The 15,251-nt window shown below is 51.9% G+C and overlaps 8 protein-coding genes across 8 annotated transcripts; 2 read left to right on the top strand and 6 right to left on the bottom strand.

Annotated features, from left to right (window-relative positions):
• Positions 1-1,448: 1,448 nt before the first annotated feature.
• On the bottom strand, positions 1,449-2,540 carry M438DRAFT_240773 (uncharacterized protein; the record flags this gene model as incomplete). Its single annotated transcript, XM_029899530.1, has 1 exon — positions 1,449-2,540. A coding segment is annotated over one exon (1,092 nt), but the record flags the coding sequence as incomplete, so codon positions are not given.
• Positions 2,541-2,560: 20 nt separating this feature from the next.
• On the top strand, positions 2,561-3,367 carry M438DRAFT_115503 (uncharacterized protein). Its single transcript, XM_029898723.1, has one exon. It carries the CDS (start codon positions 2,719-2,721, stop codon positions 3,190-3,192), a length of 474 nt encoding a protein of 157 aa, XP_029756491.1. The 5' UTR covers positions 2,561-2,718; the 3' UTR covers positions 3,193-3,367.
• Positions 3,309-4,777, bottom strand: M438DRAFT_116368 (uncharacterized protein). Its single transcript, XM_029898726.1, has 2 exons — positions 4,467-4,777; positions 3,309-4,413 (listed from the first exon to the last, which is right to left on the bottom strand). The coding sequence occupies exons 1-2, from the start codon at positions 4,534-4,536 to the stop codon at positions 3,542-3,544; spliced, it is 942 nt and encodes a 313-aa protein (XP_029756490.1). The 5' UTR covers positions 4,537-4,777; the 3' UTR covers positions 3,309-3,541.
• M438DRAFT_115874 (uncharacterized protein) lies at positions 4,491-6,097 on the bottom strand. Its single transcript, XM_029898725.1, has 3 exons — positions 5,554-6,097; positions 5,247-5,499; positions 4,491-5,190 (listed from the first exon to the last, which is right to left on the bottom strand). The coding sequence occupies exons 1-3, from the start codon at positions 5,638-5,640 to the stop codon at positions 4,694-4,696; spliced, it is 837 nt and encodes a 278-aa protein (XP_029756489.1). The 5' UTR covers positions 5,641-6,097; the 3' UTR covers positions 4,491-4,693.
• M438DRAFT_349048 (uncharacterized protein) lies at positions 5,936-6,340 on the bottom strand. The gene has a single exon (XM_029906299.1). It carries the CDS (start codon positions 6,277-6,279, stop codon positions 6,124-6,126), a length of 156 nt encoding a protein of 51 aa, XP_029756488.1. The 5' UTR covers positions 6,280-6,340; the 3' UTR covers positions 5,936-6,123.
• An 819-nt stretch (positions 6,341-7,159) lies between these two features.
• M438DRAFT_349045 (ATP-binding cassette glutathione S-conjugate transporter) lies at positions 7,160-12,456 on the bottom strand. The gene is made up of 8 exons (XM_029906298.1): positions 9,415-12,456; positions 9,204-9,364; positions 9,044-9,147; positions 8,881-8,910; positions 8,784-8,821; positions 7,816-8,733; positions 7,606-7,766; positions 7,160-7,547 (listed from the first exon to the last, which is right to left on the bottom strand). Exons 1-8 carry the CDS (start codon positions 12,371-12,373, stop codon positions 7,287-7,289), a joined length of 4,632 nt encoding a protein of 1,543 aa, XP_029756487.1. The 5' UTR covers positions 12,374-12,456; the 3' UTR covers positions 7,160-7,286.
• A 204-nt stretch (positions 12,457-12,660) lies between these two features.
• On the top strand, positions 12,661-13,518 carry M438DRAFT_339099 (uncharacterized protein; the record flags this gene model as incomplete). The annotated part of the gene is made up of 2 exons (XM_029904187.1): positions 12,661-12,971; positions 13,026-13,518. The coding sequence occupies 2 exons, from the start codon at positions 12,661-12,663 to the stop codon at positions 13,516-13,518; spliced, it is 804 nt and encodes a 267-aa protein (XP_029756486.1).
• A 559-nt stretch (positions 13,519-14,077) lies between these two features.
• Positions 14,078-15,148, bottom strand: M438DRAFT_240584 (DUF410-domain-containing protein; the record flags this gene model as incomplete). The annotated part of the gene is made up of 4 exons (XM_029899525.1): positions 14,078-14,580; positions 14,635-14,711; positions 14,763-15,056; positions 15,108-15,148. Coding segments are annotated over 4 exons (915 nt in total), but the record flags the coding sequence as incomplete, so codon positions are not given.
• Positions 15,149-15,251: the final 103 nt, after the last annotated feature.

Here is a 15,251-nt window from a genome sequence, read left to right as displayed (position 1 = left end):
CTCTCCATATATAACTCGTCATAGACACCCATGACTGTCTGGCGAGCATGATATTCGACAAACTGTCTGATTAGGCCTCTGTCCGTATCGAGAACAACCTCTCGGGCAAGCCGTTCAAGTATCTCGTCTTTGGACCTTATGGGCTTTAGTGGGGCAGCGACAGGAGTTTGTTTCAGTATAGACGCAGAGGGTTTAAGGGCCGACGCAGCTGGAGCAGGTTGTTGCGTTTGGAGAGCTGACACCTGTGGCGATGTGCTCTGAGTTTTGTCGTCGAGAGAAAAGGACTGCGACAAGGGGCTCGGTTTCTTAGGCTGAGATGGCTGGCTGAAATTGAACTGCGGGAGTTTCGACCCGAAAGGCGATGCGTTGAGCACTGCCGCTTCGGGACTGCTATCGTCGGTTGCAGAAGAAGAAGAGGTAAGAGAGAAAGCCGGGGCTTCGTTGGATACGGGAGCGGGTCTGTCGAAGATAGACGTCGAGCTTACGACAGGTTCGGTTGATGCTTGCGTGGGATCTGTGTCTAAGGTCGTAGGAAAGCTGAAAGGGCTCTTCGATGAAGCTGGCGGAGATTGAGAGGGTGGCGCAAGTGTTTGGGCAGTCGAGGAAAAGCTAAATGAAGGCTTTGGTGGCTCCTGATTGCTCGGGGCTTGGAACATGGATGGTGCTGCGGTAACAGAAGACGAGGTTTGCTGATCGTGCATTGATGAAGGAGCAGCGCTCCACAATGAAGGACTGTTCGCAGAACTTGGTGACCTAAATGCTCCTGATTGTGTAGCTATAGGCTTTGGTGGGGCTTCATCATCCTCGGCGGCAGGTTTTGCTACAGAAAATGGACTGGCAAACGGCTTGTTGGAATGTTCATTGTTGACCAAGAGCCCAGGAGTGACAGCGGAGTTCGGGGACGCGAACGTATTTGTGAAAGAATTGACACTTTCACTCTTGGATGGCTGGGCGAATATGGAGGTAGCCGAAGGTGTTGCGCCGAATGCAGTTGCCTCAGAAGGAGTTGGGCTAACAGATGGCTTTCCAAAGCTGAAACCGGTCGACACAGAAGGTTGACCAAAGCCTGAAGTGGCTGACTTTGGTTGGGCAAAAAGCGAAGTTGGTAGGCTTTCTCCTGATAGGGGTTTCGTACCAAAAGTGCTCGTGAAGGGTGAAGATGAAGCGGGTGCTGCTGCTCCAAAAGCCGATCTAGGCGGATCTTCTGGTATAAAGAGTGAATCAGGATCATCTTCAGGCTGGCTTTCCTCTGCTTGGTCTGTCATCTGGTCTTCCATCTGGCTGTCATAACTTTCGTCAATAAGACCAGCGTGTTGTGCTTCTGTTACAGTGTAGCCGCTTATGACGGCGGAGAAATTACGACCCATGCGTTTCGACTCGACCAGATCTTCCGAGAAGGTCTGGTGGTCTAAGCCAGGAGTCTCCGCAGGGAAGGACTTCCCTTGTACCGAGCCCAAATCCAAAAACGACTCGCCCCCGGAAGTGGATTCTTTGAAGACAAAGCCGAAATGCTGGCAGAAGGTCTCGGTTTGTTCAAGGTCATCGAAGCCGAGGATTTGGGTCATTAAAGATAAAGTGAATTCAAATACTTGTCCCTTGAAGCCACGCCAGATGGCATTCAAAGCTGTCCGCCGCACGAGTTTGAAGTAGATTTCCGAGACACAAGCCATAAGATAGGAGACTTTATTGGAGCGGACCAAGTCAAAGAATTGAGACCAATCCTCTCGTGCGACAGGGTAAACAGCGCGAGGCTTCAGAGGGCCCTGAGGATCGACAATGTTTGAAGCTGCCGAGTTGAGATCGAGAGCGATCCTTACGCGTCTGTCGGATTTGACAGAGGTCGGCCAGGTGTTCACTCTCTCGTCCAGATCGGGGGTCGGATCCTGAGCTTGGAAAATGATAAGGTATGCTCGGAACTCTGCCTCGTTCTTGCATTGTACTCGTCCTCTCGAATCGTCGTAGTATTGCATCAGAGACAACAGGGTGCGGTCCAGCTGTTCGCGTTCCTGATACCAATCGTACTTGTCGTAGGGCTTGTCCGGAACGGCGAGTTGATGTAGTGACAAGATGTGAAAGCGGGCGATACGTTCGTAGCATTCGATAGCGATTTCAACATCAGCAGGTTTTGTGATTTGTTGGATAGAGAAGTCGTTACGAATAGCTCGTGTTCGATCCCAGACGAAGTGATGTACACTGCCCAACGATGCGGCATTGGCGACAATGTTGTCGAAGAGGTATTCGACAGTCATTTTGAGAGTACTGGGAGGTCGTAAATCTGATGGCAGTTGCTCATCAATACCAGCAGCGGCGCGCCTGAATTTCTTCACCATGCGAGGTTCTGAAGCAGCTCCTGCATCATCGAGCTCAGGGCCCCATACATCCTTTTGCACAACACGCTCGAGGCGTTCAAACTCTGGACACATGTCCGGACAGGTTCCTACGGGGGTAATGGCTTCGGCCAGAGTGCGCGGCTTGTCGGGGTCGGCCAGGAAGCCTTGGGCAATGGCGTGGGTGCGTTCTTGTTCGCGCTGCTTCTTGAGCTGTACCGTGCGTCAGAGAATATCAGCCATGGAAGTGTGGGAGGAATCGTACAGCCTGGAAGCGGTCGGGAAATGAAGACGAGGCATTGCTCGGTTGTGCTTGTGTCGGAGCAGCAAAGGGCGAGCGTGTTGGCGGAGGTGTTGCCTTTCCACGACCTCTTGCTCCTCCTCGTTGTCCATGTCCAGCACGGAAGGTGCCCCTCCCTCCTCTTTCACCAGTGCCCCTGGACGGCGCATTGAAGCGGACTTGGTTGCTTGCTCGGGCGCGTGGAGCGAAGGACGGACGCGTTGTCTTTGGCGCAGCTGGGGCTCCGAATGGCGATGCGCTGCGACCGCGGCTGATGCCTCCTCTACCGCCCCTGACGGACGACATGGTTGTCGCTGTGTTGGTGTGATTGGCAAAGCATGGAGCGTCGACTGCCAATTCACTCTGCTGTCGACGCAAATCCAGTCCGACTACTGCTGCTGCTGCTTTTGGATGTCGCGACCGGGGCCGTTTGCGTACAAAAGCTCGCGGCCCGTCCATGCATGTCATTGCCAAGCAATGCCCTTCGCATGCGCTTCCCTTCCGCTGAAGGCACCTTCTTTCACACCGTCACCAACTATTAATCCTCACACCATGGGACCGATCGAGATTACAGATGCGCTTTGATCCATTACTGCCTATCTGCTCTGAGCCCATGCCTTTCGTCCGCAGCCGTTTCTCGTTATCCATGCTCCATACTAACCATCAACTGTGTTAAGTCACAATATGTTCAGCCATCCACATCCACAATAAAGAAATTCGTCTCAAAAGAAAAAAAGAGAGAGAGAGAGATGAAACACCGAGATCTTCTGGAAATCAAACACCGCTGTGCGAGCAATTACCATCTTCGTGGCTGGATTTCCCTGGAGCCACATGCAATTTCATCAAAATCGTCGGTCTCGTTGTCGTACTTGTCGTCATCGTTATCGCCATTGTCTTCGTTCTGCTTAGACTCATCACTCTCGTCACTTTTGTATCAAAGCCACCCGCTATACATTCCCTGGTGCTGTGTACCCATGAACCCGGGCTGGCTGTGCTGTTGAAAGGGACCAGGAACATATGGCACTCCGGATCCTTGATATACTGTGTGCTGACTATCGTTGGCCGCTGTTACCACTGGCTGTATAAAAGGAGCTGACATGGTCATCTGGTGCATCCCTCCGAATCCAGTATTGTGTGAGACCGCTGCCTGCGATGCCGCTTTATCTGGAGCCGAAGCTGGCTCGAATGGGACATATCCATGCCGATAATCGTTCCAGCCTTGGTCAGTGACAGCCACGGGTTGCTGGCCACTCGACATCTGACCTTGCTGAGGATGACCCATAGCCGTACCTCCGTACCACTGCGCAGCGGTGCTGACATATTGATGCTGCTGGTAGAGATCTGGCGTTCTCTGTACAGCCGCCGCACTACTACCCCATGGAGAATCGTAGTAGTCCATATCAACAACGCGACTGGGTGGTACGGACCCAAGCGGGACTGTCATAGGCTCATCTGCTGGATCGAACTTCAACTCTGGACCATGACTGGAATCGGGGATGACGACGTCATCCAGGGGAATGAATCCGCTGAAAGGGATCTGCTCAACCTTGGCCTCTCTGAGAACCTCAACTCCAGAGTATGAAGATGCTGATCCGGAGTCGTCTGCGTGTTCCTCCGGCTCTGGCGACATGGCGTAAGTCTCCGAGTGTGAATTTGAACGCGCCATTGTTGAGGAAATCATTGCTGGCGAGTCTGATTCGTCTTCACTATCTGGCTGGTCACTTGGGATCGTGGAACCTGCAGCTTGAGAGCTTGCAGGAACCCAGCCAGCACCAGTAGTATAGGTCCTTTTCTGGTTTGGAGGGCCTGTATTGTCGTTAGTCGCGAAGATTGTGTAGAGGAAGAACGCCTTGACATACAAACTCTGCGTCGCATCATCTGCTCATCCTCGGCAACTCGATAGATCTGGTTGAGATAGTTTCTTCGCATGAACGCCTTGTCTGGGTTGCTTCCTTGGACCTCCTCCAATTTGCTGATTGGAAAGGCATCCTTGAGGAATCCAACCCAGTTGCGATCCTTGATCTTCTGAGGAACCTCGGAGCCGTGGCCATTGGAATCAAGCCAATCTTGCTCAGTCCAGTGCAGCCTAAGCAAATGAACTAAAAGATGAGTGCGCTCTGCGGAACGTTAGCCGATCGTATCGAGTCATTCTCTGGAGAAACGCACCAGTCTTCCTTGTATGGTCAGGCTCTTTGTGACGGCACAATTCGATATCTGGCCAAAATTTGGGAATCCTCGGGGGGCCATCGTGACGTGGTCGACGACGCTTCTGGTTCTGATCGGCCCTGGGGTTGCTGTCCACGTACGGAAAGTTCGCTTGCTTCTTTGGACATATTGCCTTGATCCATGCCTTGGCGATGACTTTGGTTGCCAGCTGCTGAATTTGAGTGAAACGCATCCTTAAGAAATGAACTACCTCATCCTGGTTGGCAATGTGCAGTGTGATCTGCATGTTACCATGATTTCCCCAATCATCATCGTTCTCATCGTCGGAAGAGTCCGCGGAAGCAACGGCTTTGCGCTTCGATGCATTATGTTGAGCGTCCGCTTTACGCTGTGCTGGCTCTTCAATCTGCAAAAGCTCTGGAGCATATTTGTTAGACTCGAGAACTCTATCAGGTCGAGGCAATACAACGTACTTGCTGCTCGAGGATCTACAGCCGCTCTCGAACTGGTCGGTTGTAGGGTTTCGTTGTCGATGCAGACTTGAAAGATGTCCTCAAGAGCATGCGGGGGTAAGTTGTTCAGCTTGCGTGTGATGTTTGTGATGAACTCCTGTTTTGACACAATCGAAGATGCATCGTGTTCCGCAGTGTCCATGGGCTGATTCGACTGAACTTCACGATCTGGCGGCGACGACGACAACAGTACACGAACATTTCTGGACCGAAGCTGGATCGGTTAGTGGCATGAAACATGAAACGCGATGCTGATATAGCTGCTTACAGGAACGCCAGAAGCTGGAGGCTTACCCGGCTGCTTACCAACTCCACCAGCAAATCGATCGTATCTTGCTTGCGAGCTCAAGACCATGTCTGGACCCAAAGAGATCTTTGATAGCAGAGAAGCTCACCCTTGTAAAGCGATGCAAGGGACTGATCAGTTTTCTCCGCAACTAACAAAAGTCAAAACGGACGTTAGCGGGAGCCCCAAGTGATGATCACGGGAAGGGATTAAGCTCACCCTCGTGCGGCCAAAACTGCCAGGTGTTTGGCTTTAGCGCGTGTCGCGCGTGAGCTTGTTCGACTACAACTGGTCAGCAATAGGAAACGAGACGGGCGCTTCTTTCGAAACCAAATCGACGGTGGAGACAAAAAATGTGACGAAAACTTGCAAGACGAGACGTGAGACAGAGGGGGTCCTTTTGGGAAGAGTCGGACTCCCCGAGGCTCGTCAACGCCACCAGGCGATGGTGGTTGATAGGCGCGACAGGCAAAGAACGGAGCACAAGAAAAGTGTCGACTAACCGGAACGATAGGCTGAGAATGCCACGATTTGGTGCGGGGTTCAGGCAAATCAAAGGCTGACCTCGGTGGTGTCTTCACGCGGCGTTACAACAACAGCTGTCACTTGCCTTGTTTGCCGACGGGAGGAATGATTGGCGAAAAAGAGTAGTAAAACAGAGAAACAAGAAATGAGAGAGAGAGAGAGAGAGAAAGACCGATTCAGCATTCGAGCCTCTTCAAAAGAGCGGCTCCAAGGACTTAATAGATTCAACAATACGACAGATCCCAAATCCATCAGTTCGGTTCAGGTTCAAGACCACCCTGGATTCCGTCTTTGAGAGACAGAACGATGCAGTGCATTGTTGCCCTCTGGATCACCCATAGTGTTTTCTGCTTCTTAATTCCACCGTAGATTGGGTGATGCAGGCGAATCGCTTCGCTTTCGTCACGCTTGGTCTCCTTTTGATCGATGCAAAAGTAATGCAGGCCAGTCTTGAAGCCGTCAGCCCCGATCTGCAGACTGAGTTCCGGGCGGGAGCAATTTCCCCGCCTGGATCTGGCTCAAGCCTCGATCTGTCGTTGAGAAACAGTAAAGAGACAGGCAAGTCCGGGACATGATGTTTGCTACATGTCGCACAGCATGAAGATGGCCGGTTGAATTCCATCGAGGACCCTGGATAAACAGACCCCATAAGCCGCGCCGCCCCGGCATGCATACTCCACCAAAGCCATGCTGTTTTGGGGGCGCTAGCGACCAACTTTTGCACTGATAAAAAGATCTATCTCTTGCATCTTTCGAGTAGACCACCGTCTGAACAGTTCTTGAAGGCTTTCGTTTCATGGTCTCGTTGCTTGCCTGGTTGGAAGCTTTGCGGGTCGGGCCATGGCTACGTCCGTTGTTGCGCGACACTTGAGTGCATGTACTTTTTCTGGGATGGTCAGATCTGTGGCTCATCTCGGAAGCCGCCCGGTTAGCACTTCCTTGCAGCAAGTACGGCGCAGTCAATATGGCTCCCAGCATAGCCAACAATGCCCCAACAATGATAACAAAAGTGCCAAAAGTAACAAAAGACTGTCAAGCACGTTTGAAACAGGAAAACAGAAGGTGATGTGGGGCCTGGCGCCGGACACTTGACGTGACAGACACATAACAGCTGTCAATTCTCTGTCTGCATGGGCAATTATCGTCGCAGGTGTACAACGCTTTCTATGCAAGTTCGCTAACTAACTGATTTACTCTGCTGCAATGCCAGCATCAACGACACTACCAAGTAGGCCAGCCTCGCGCACCAACTCGTAAAACAGACCCTTCTTCTTGACAAGTGCGGAAGGCGTGTCGAATTCAGCCACCCGTCCGTGATCAAGTACCACAATGCGGTCACTGTCGAGGATTGTGTTGATACGATGGGCAATCGTAATGATCGTCCGATCCTTGAACATAGCGCTTCTCAGTGTGGTTTGCAACAATGCATCTGTCTCCACATCGACAGCGGCCTAGAATGAAACAAATCAGCAAGTTGAAACATGGCGGTAAGAAAGATCAGAGACTCACAGTTGCTTCATCAAGCACCAAGATGTTGCTTGGTGTAAGTAGCGCTCGCGCCAAAGAAACGAGTTGACGCTGGCCTTGGCTGAGATTTGATCCACCTTCATGGATCTGAGCGTCAAGCCCTCCAGACATACTCGACACGTGATCTCTGAGGCGGGCGTGGTCTGACCACGGTGTTAGCAGATACAAAGCAAGGCATGAGTTTCAACATACCCAGGGCGCTCCAGAGTTCGGTATCATCGTGAACATGACCGGGGTCCAAATTGTCACGGATAGTTCCCTCGAACAGTGCAGCATCTTGTGGGATGATGGCCAGTCTTCTTCTCAAGTCCAATAGACCAATGGAGCTGGTGCTCAGATCATCGATACTAATATCACCTTCAGTGGGCTCAATGATACGGAACAGAGCAAGAGTCAGTGAACTCTTGCCAGCACCTGTCCGACCTACAACACCAATCTTTTCGTGGGACTTGATGCTAAGGTCAACGTTCTTGAGGACCAAGTCTAATCCCTCACGGTATCTGGTGCTGTAATTGTTGAACGATACTGCGCCCTTGGAAGGCCAGCTAACAGGCGGCCTGTGCTTTGAAATGATTTCGGGTGCTTCGCTGGGAAGGCGTGCGTATTCCAAGACACGTTCAACAGAAACGATGTTAGTTTCTACCTCCACGGTTTGTCTTACAATCCAGTTCAGTGATTGGGTGATCTGCAAGGCATAAGACATGGCAAGACCGACGGAACCAGCGGACAAAAGGCTTCCGCTGGAAACCGAGATGATGGCAAGACCTGCGGCAGCAAGGATAATGATAGAGCCGATGAACTCGAGACGAACTGCCAACCAGCGATTTGCGTTGATGGAAGGGAAGTATGCTCTGAGATTTGCATCCACGCGCCATTCACTTTCCATGGCAAAGCGCTTGCTTTGCTGGTAGGCGCGGATTGTGCTGATACCACTCAAGGACTCCTGGAAATGGGCGTACACAGGACTACGACTGATACTGTCCAGACGCTTGAGTTCGCGCGATGTACGAAGGTAGTACCGTTGGATGTAGAGGTAGACACCACCCAGTGGTACAATCAGCGCAATGAAGGCTGGCGTTGACATGGAAATAACAACCAGGGTGAAGAGAGCTGAGATGGTCAGTCAATGTTGCTTGCATTTGCATTGGACCACAACATACCTCGTGCCGAGTTGACAAAGAGCATGTTGAATGTGCGACTATCGAGTCAGGTCAGCTCGCCACTGTCATCAATCTCTGACACATGCCAAACACTTACGCCAAGACTTCATCGATCCGATAAATGTCACTGTGAAGATGCACTGTCAGTACGGAACCCGGTGATTGGAAAAGTGCACGTGCGGAGGGGTGCAACATCGGCACTTGGTCGTGTAACATAACACCGCATCGGCGGCATGCAGGGACATGAAGAAGCCACTTACCTTGAAAAGCGGTTCAGAATGCGTCCGGCGGGGGTGGTCTCGAAGAAAGTCATAGGCGACCTGAAGATAGCATAGGCCATTCGTTCATGAAGCTTACGCGAAGCCTGCAGAAGATGAATTGTTAGCGCGACGGCCCGAGACGCAAGTTGGATGCAGGTACCTCAATCGAGCAGAAGATCCATAGAATGAGCGTTTGGACGACAACCAAGGCAGCGGAGCCAATACCAAGGGCAAAATAAATGCCGATGTATTTTCCTACGTGAGGATTACCGCCATACTTGGCATTTACCTCGGACCAGTGTCTGAGCCAAACGCTGCCACCTTTTTAAGAGTTAGTGATTTGAATCGGAACAGTCAAAACAAGTGCCTACCGATTTGAGCTGTTTGGGCCCCAACCAAGGTGATGATGTAAATGGCGACAGCAACCAGATTGCTAGTCTTGGCGTATTCAGTGTAGACGGACCATTTGACTTTGCCCTGTTCAGAAAATTCCTTGTTCTGCTTGCTCTTGAGACCGGCAGCGCCTTCTTCATCAGTAAGTTTACCACGGGGTCCGGCGAAACTGGCAGTACTCGCGCGACGTAGAGAGACTCCACTTGCTCTTCGGACTGGCCGACCACCACCTGTATTGATAGGCGCAAGTTCAGTCTCGCCTTCTTCTGCTTGCGTAATCTCCAGCTCGCTTTGTGCAGAGTTTGGATCGGTTTCATAGACAGTCGCCGAATCGTCGCTGTCGGGTGAATCACTTTGGGATTCGCTGTTGGATTCCTCGTTGCTGGCAGTCTTGATAAGTTGTGAGATCTCTCCCTTCATGGCCATGAGCTGTTCGTAGGTGCCGCGTTCCAAAATGCGACCTTCACGCAGAAGCACAATGTAGTTGGCTTCCATCAAAACAGGGAGGGAGTTAGTAGCCAAGATTCTGGTTCTGCCATTGAGAAGACCGTTGGGGCCCAGGACGTTGTCAATCAAATGTCTTCCGACATGTGCATCAACAGCAGACAAGACATCATCGAGAAGATAGATGTCTGCTCTAGCGTAAACAGCGCGTGCCAGAGTTAAACGAGCCTTCTGGCCGCCAGAAAGCGAGATACCGCGCTCGCCGACTTCGGTTTGGTCACCATCTGGCAAAGAGGCAAAATCCTCTTTGAGAGCACAGGCAGCTACAGTCTTTTCGTAGAAGTGAGGATCCCAGCGGTAACCAAACACAATATTTTCCTTGACGCTGGCGTTCATGACCCAAGGTGATTGAGCAACGTAAGCTACTTTTCCGCGCAGGACAACCTCACCCCTGATCTTGTAGAGGTCGCCCAAAAGGGTTTGCAGGAAAGAAGACTTGCCAGCTCCAACTCGACCAACAACACAAGAGAGCTCGCCCTTGTGGGCTGAGAAAGAGATGTTCTCCAGAGCGTTGCGGTCATCGCTACTGTTCCAGGTAAAGGTGGCATCACGGATACGGACTGATTCTTCGCCACGCTCAGTTACTGCGTCGTACTTGAGTACTGCATCACGCTGCAACTCAGGAGCAATAAAGAAGTCGGTCAAACGGTTGACTGCAACACTTGCCTCGATGATGGAGGTGATGACCATGGGCAAGATTGCCAGAGGGAAAGTAAGAAGGTTGAAAAGGGTCAAAGCAGGGAAGACGATGTCCGTCGTCAATGCCCGGTTACCAGTGAGAACGAAGACGGCGAAAGTCGAACAAGACACGAAGAAGGGAGTTGTTGACCAAGTGAAATTGGCCAATGCCATGGAAGCACCAATTTTGCGAAGTGTGTTGAGTTCCAAGTCATTACGGATGTAGTTGAGCTTGTTCATGAAAGCAGTGGTCCATGCATAGAGCTTGATGGATTTCATGTTGCTCAGAATCTCGGTCATGAGGCGGGTTCTCGAATCCTTGTTCTTCATCTGCTTCTTCTGCAGGTTCTTGGAGATGCGCGCAATTACGCCGTTGATAGGAATCATCGCAATCATAGCACCAACACCAGCAAACATACTCAGGCCTACGAGCTGGTAAAGCGAAATCATACAAAGCGTGATCTGGAAAGGAGCAGACCACAACTGCATACCATACTGCGCGAGGTCCTGAAGACGCTGGGTGTCCACAGCCATATAGTTGACAATATCGCCAGTAGACTTTGACGATCTGCCCTCATTAGAGAGGCGCATGGACTTGTGGTAGATGGCAGCAGTCAAGGATGAACGTATACGCATGCCAGTTTCGAAGGCCCTCTGGAAGTACTGATGCAGAGCAAGCGTTTGGGAGACGGAAACAGCGAACATCGACAAGGCGATGGCGGCACCACGAATGGGAGGCTGCGGCGAGTCGGTTTGGTATGAGGCAACAAAGGTGATCAGGAGACGCAGGAGTTGAGGTTGGGCAAAGGCCAAAACATCAGAGATGGTCTTGATCATGGCACCACGGACGTACGGAGCACCAAAGGCACGGATCAAGGCGATCCAGAGATTCGGCTTCTTCTTCTCCAGCTCTTGCTCCCAGGCATCGTTGAAGGCCTGGGTTGTTGCAGCGGTTGTATCTCTCTTGCGAAGATTCCATAGCTCATCCTGAGTCAAGAAGTTCTTGTAACCATATTTCATCATTGGAGTCATCCAGGCAAAAGTCAAGATTGAGAAGATGTTGGCGTACTCCATTGGGCATTCGTCTTCATCACCGAGTGCGTCATAGTCGCTCAGGCGTTTGGGCACCAGCCATTCCAGAGCGAACTCGACAGCGGCCAGGGCAACGCTAACGGCGAAGGTGACAAAGTAGGGTAGTTGGGTGCGATATAGCTGTTGCGAGACAAGGGAACGCATTTTGACGGCGTACGCAATGATGAGCAGCAACCAAAAGACCAGAACAACGCCATTGGCTTGACGGGATCGCCAATGTTCGACATATTGGATGTAGGAAATGACGGCGATGGAGGCGAGGTTCAGGACGGTGGTCCAGAAACGGAAATCACCAGCCCAGACGCTGCCGAAGGTGATGATCTGGAAGACAGCCTGAAGGACAGTGGTGGCGCAGAGGGCGGCGAGAACGGACAACTTTGCGTAAAAGTGCCAGTCTTGCTTGACAGGTTGGGGGCTGCATTTTTTGAAGAGATAGTAGATGGCACCTGCTCCGAAGATGAGACCAAAAGCGGCGACCGAGGCTATCCAGACATCGAGGAAGCAGGGAGTAAAATCATAGCGAAAAGGACTGATGGGCCCCCATCCTTCAGCATTGCGGCATAGTGGCTGACGATGGCCGGGGCGGGTCGAAACGCCGAGGTAATGCAAGTCGACCGGGACCGGGGACTGGAACACAGTCTGGTATGCCGCCGAGTCGCGCATTGGGGCTCGAAGGGTGTCGTGTGATGGCGATACAGAGGCACGTCGACCGGTGGATGCTTGAAGAGAAGGAGCGAGGCAGCAGCTGCAATCTGCCGGTGCTGCCGTGCAAGTGGAATCTTATCGAGAGTGTCATCATCGGGAACGGTGGAAAAAGCTTGGCCTTGACGATCTGACCATTTGGCGAGTCATGTCTCCCTCCTCGAACAGACCTTGAGCATTCAAACACTGTCGCAGCTACCTTTGCCTGTCGCATTCAGGAACAACAACCCAACAGCAACATCACAAACATGAGCGGTGCACTGAGAGTCATCGAGCAGTCGCCGAGAGAGAGCGACTACACCACTCTTCAGGCGCACCAAGAGGAGACACCGACGAGCTATTACGAGGGCAAGCCCGTGCTGCACCACAAAGTCCAGAATGCCACCTTGAAGGTGTCGGAGCAGGAGCTGGCCAGCAACTCTGCTCTGCGCGCATTACGCACCTCTGCCGGCCCTGGTGCAGGCCCGCATGCTTCTCCTCACTCACATACCAACGGCGACGGCGAGGAATCAAGAGTTGAAGTTACCATCACACGCATTCAGATCTGGGTATCATCCGAGTACGTTGCTTTGTCCTTTCCCGTCTCTCCTAAATTCGTACTAATAACGGCCAGCATCTTTACCCTCTGGAGTTCTACTGCTGGAACCGGTGTCCAAATTCCCTACCGGACCATCTCGTTACACGCGCGCCAACAGAACGCCCTGTACATTCAACTATGCCTAAGCGACATCTCACAGACCGCCGACGACGACCTTGAGACTGTCGAGCTCCTCTTGACACCCGACCCTACCGTCGACGGCAATGCCACCGAAGCTGCCGAGCAACTCTTCAACGCCGTTTCTGCTTGCGCCGATCTACACCCCGACCCGGATGAGGATGATGAACAAGAGCAAGAGCCGGAACCCGGCACTGGAGGTTGGATTACTGCCGATAACATGCAAGACTTTATGGATGAGAATGGCGAGTTCCGTATGCCCGAGGGCGGAACTCTTGGTGCTGGAGCTGGTTCGGTGAGGACTGCCGATCAATTCGAGGATGCTGATGCTGGCGATGAGGTCGACGGCGAAGACACATCCGATGAGACCAAGTGGCGCCGAACAAGTTGATCGTAACGTGATCATGTAACACCTGCCAACCAATCATGATGACGATGCAGCGGAGCCTTTTGTTATGGCCATACCCTATACGCCTATACCTCTGCGAATTGTGGCCTTCGACGACAAATAAAATGAAACACATATTGTGAGCCAACACGATTCAAGAAGCTCCATTACGTCCCTCGCCTTGCAACTTTAAAGCTCTTCAAGGCTTGGATGTTAAACCACAGGACAAGGAGTTTGTAAGACTTCGCGCATCAGCCTTTGGGTCAAAGAGAGCCTGACCGTGAATACTATGAAGGCTATTAACTGGTGTCACAACAAACGATTGTGGTCGATCCGGTTATTAATAAGAGCCGGTCACACATTCATGCTCCGGTCCGATGGTAACAAAGATGTATAGCTGACGGGGAGTCTTCGGGGATGGTATGTACGCTGATGAATGGAAAAAAGCCATATCTATTTGCTTAAGGAGACCGTGAGCAGATGAACGAGAGCAGTCTCAGTCCAGTGCAGGAGCAGGCGCTGGTGCAGCTTCTACCCTTCTACTTGCAGGTTTCTGGTTTCCTGAGCCGCCTCCTCCCATGAACGAACTCATCATGTCAAACAAGGGATTGCTCTGGCTAGGGATCTTGATGCCGAAATACATTTCTCCAACCTGAGCAAGCGCTTCATCCCAGTTTCCAGCATCCTTGATGTAAGAGGCGTAGTGGCTCTTGAGTTGTTTGAAAACGTCGGCGGATCCTTTCTCGATGGCCAGCAACAAAAGACCCAGGAAATTTAGCAGTGGAAGGCTGGGGTATACGCGTAGGTCGGATGAGGCGGAGCCAACTTCTTGAACACCAAGACCAGGATTTGAGGATGACAGCTTCGATGTGAAGAGCAGAAAGGCCTTGTTTGCAGCACGAAGATTGCCAACCAGGAGATAGGGGAAGACAGCGCGGGCAGCGTAAAGAGGAGCAGTCGAGGGCTCGTCTGAGGTGTACCAGTCGTATTCGAGGGCGGAGAAGGCTGCTGGCGAGTCTGAGGTTCCGAGTGTGAGATGCTTTTCTGCTTCGATGGCCTCACCATCTGTTCGTGTGTCAGCCATTCATTCGTTCCGTTTGATGTCCAATGGAGACGTACCCTGGGCATAAAGTGTGCCTATGACATGGTGAAGCTCGGGGTCTCCAGCAGGATATTCTCCCAACTTCGACGACCATCTGCGGCAAAGTCAGCTAATTGATGCATGAAGCTGAGGCCGACGTTTCTACCCAATGACTTCTCCAGCAAATCTCTTTCTCGTCGGTTCTCCATCGGGAAATTCGCGTAGTAGGCTCAGCAAGCGTGCTTTGTTTGTCGTGTCGGGCTTCAGCTCAGCCTTGCCGTAAACATCCATGAGAAACATGCATAGGTCGCCTCCGGATGCTCCCTGTCCGGCCTTGAGGAGCATAGATGCGCCCGACGAGAGCAGGTCTACTGCGGAGGCCCAGTCGCTCGACTTGGTGTAACGAGATGCGATGACGCGCAGCTGCTGATGAGCTTCATAGAATTGGCCTTCCTTGACCCTAGAGATGGCGTCAGCGTCGTGTGATTTCTGGATGAACCGGACTCTTTACTTTTCTTGCTGTCGCGCAAGCGTCTTCTGGATCTTGGCCGACATCTTGTGAGAGCGATATCGTGTAACGTGGATGTTGTGTACGGATCGTTGTTCAAGAAGGAGGCCGCGAGTCTGATGTCAGTTCTGTCAACGGCAGGCGCGA

This window comes from Aureobasidium pullulans (assembly GCF_000721785.1).
Source record: "Aureobasidium pullulans EXF-150 unplaced genomic scaffold scaffold_26, whole genome shotgun sequence".
Classification (NCBI taxonomy): Eukaryota; Fungi; Ascomycota; class Dothideomycetes; order Dothideales; family Saccotheciaceae; genus Aureobasidium; species Aureobasidium pullulans.
The sequence above is the reverse complement of the archived record's forward strand: the minus strand, read 5'-3'. Positions and strand labels throughout refer to the sequence as shown.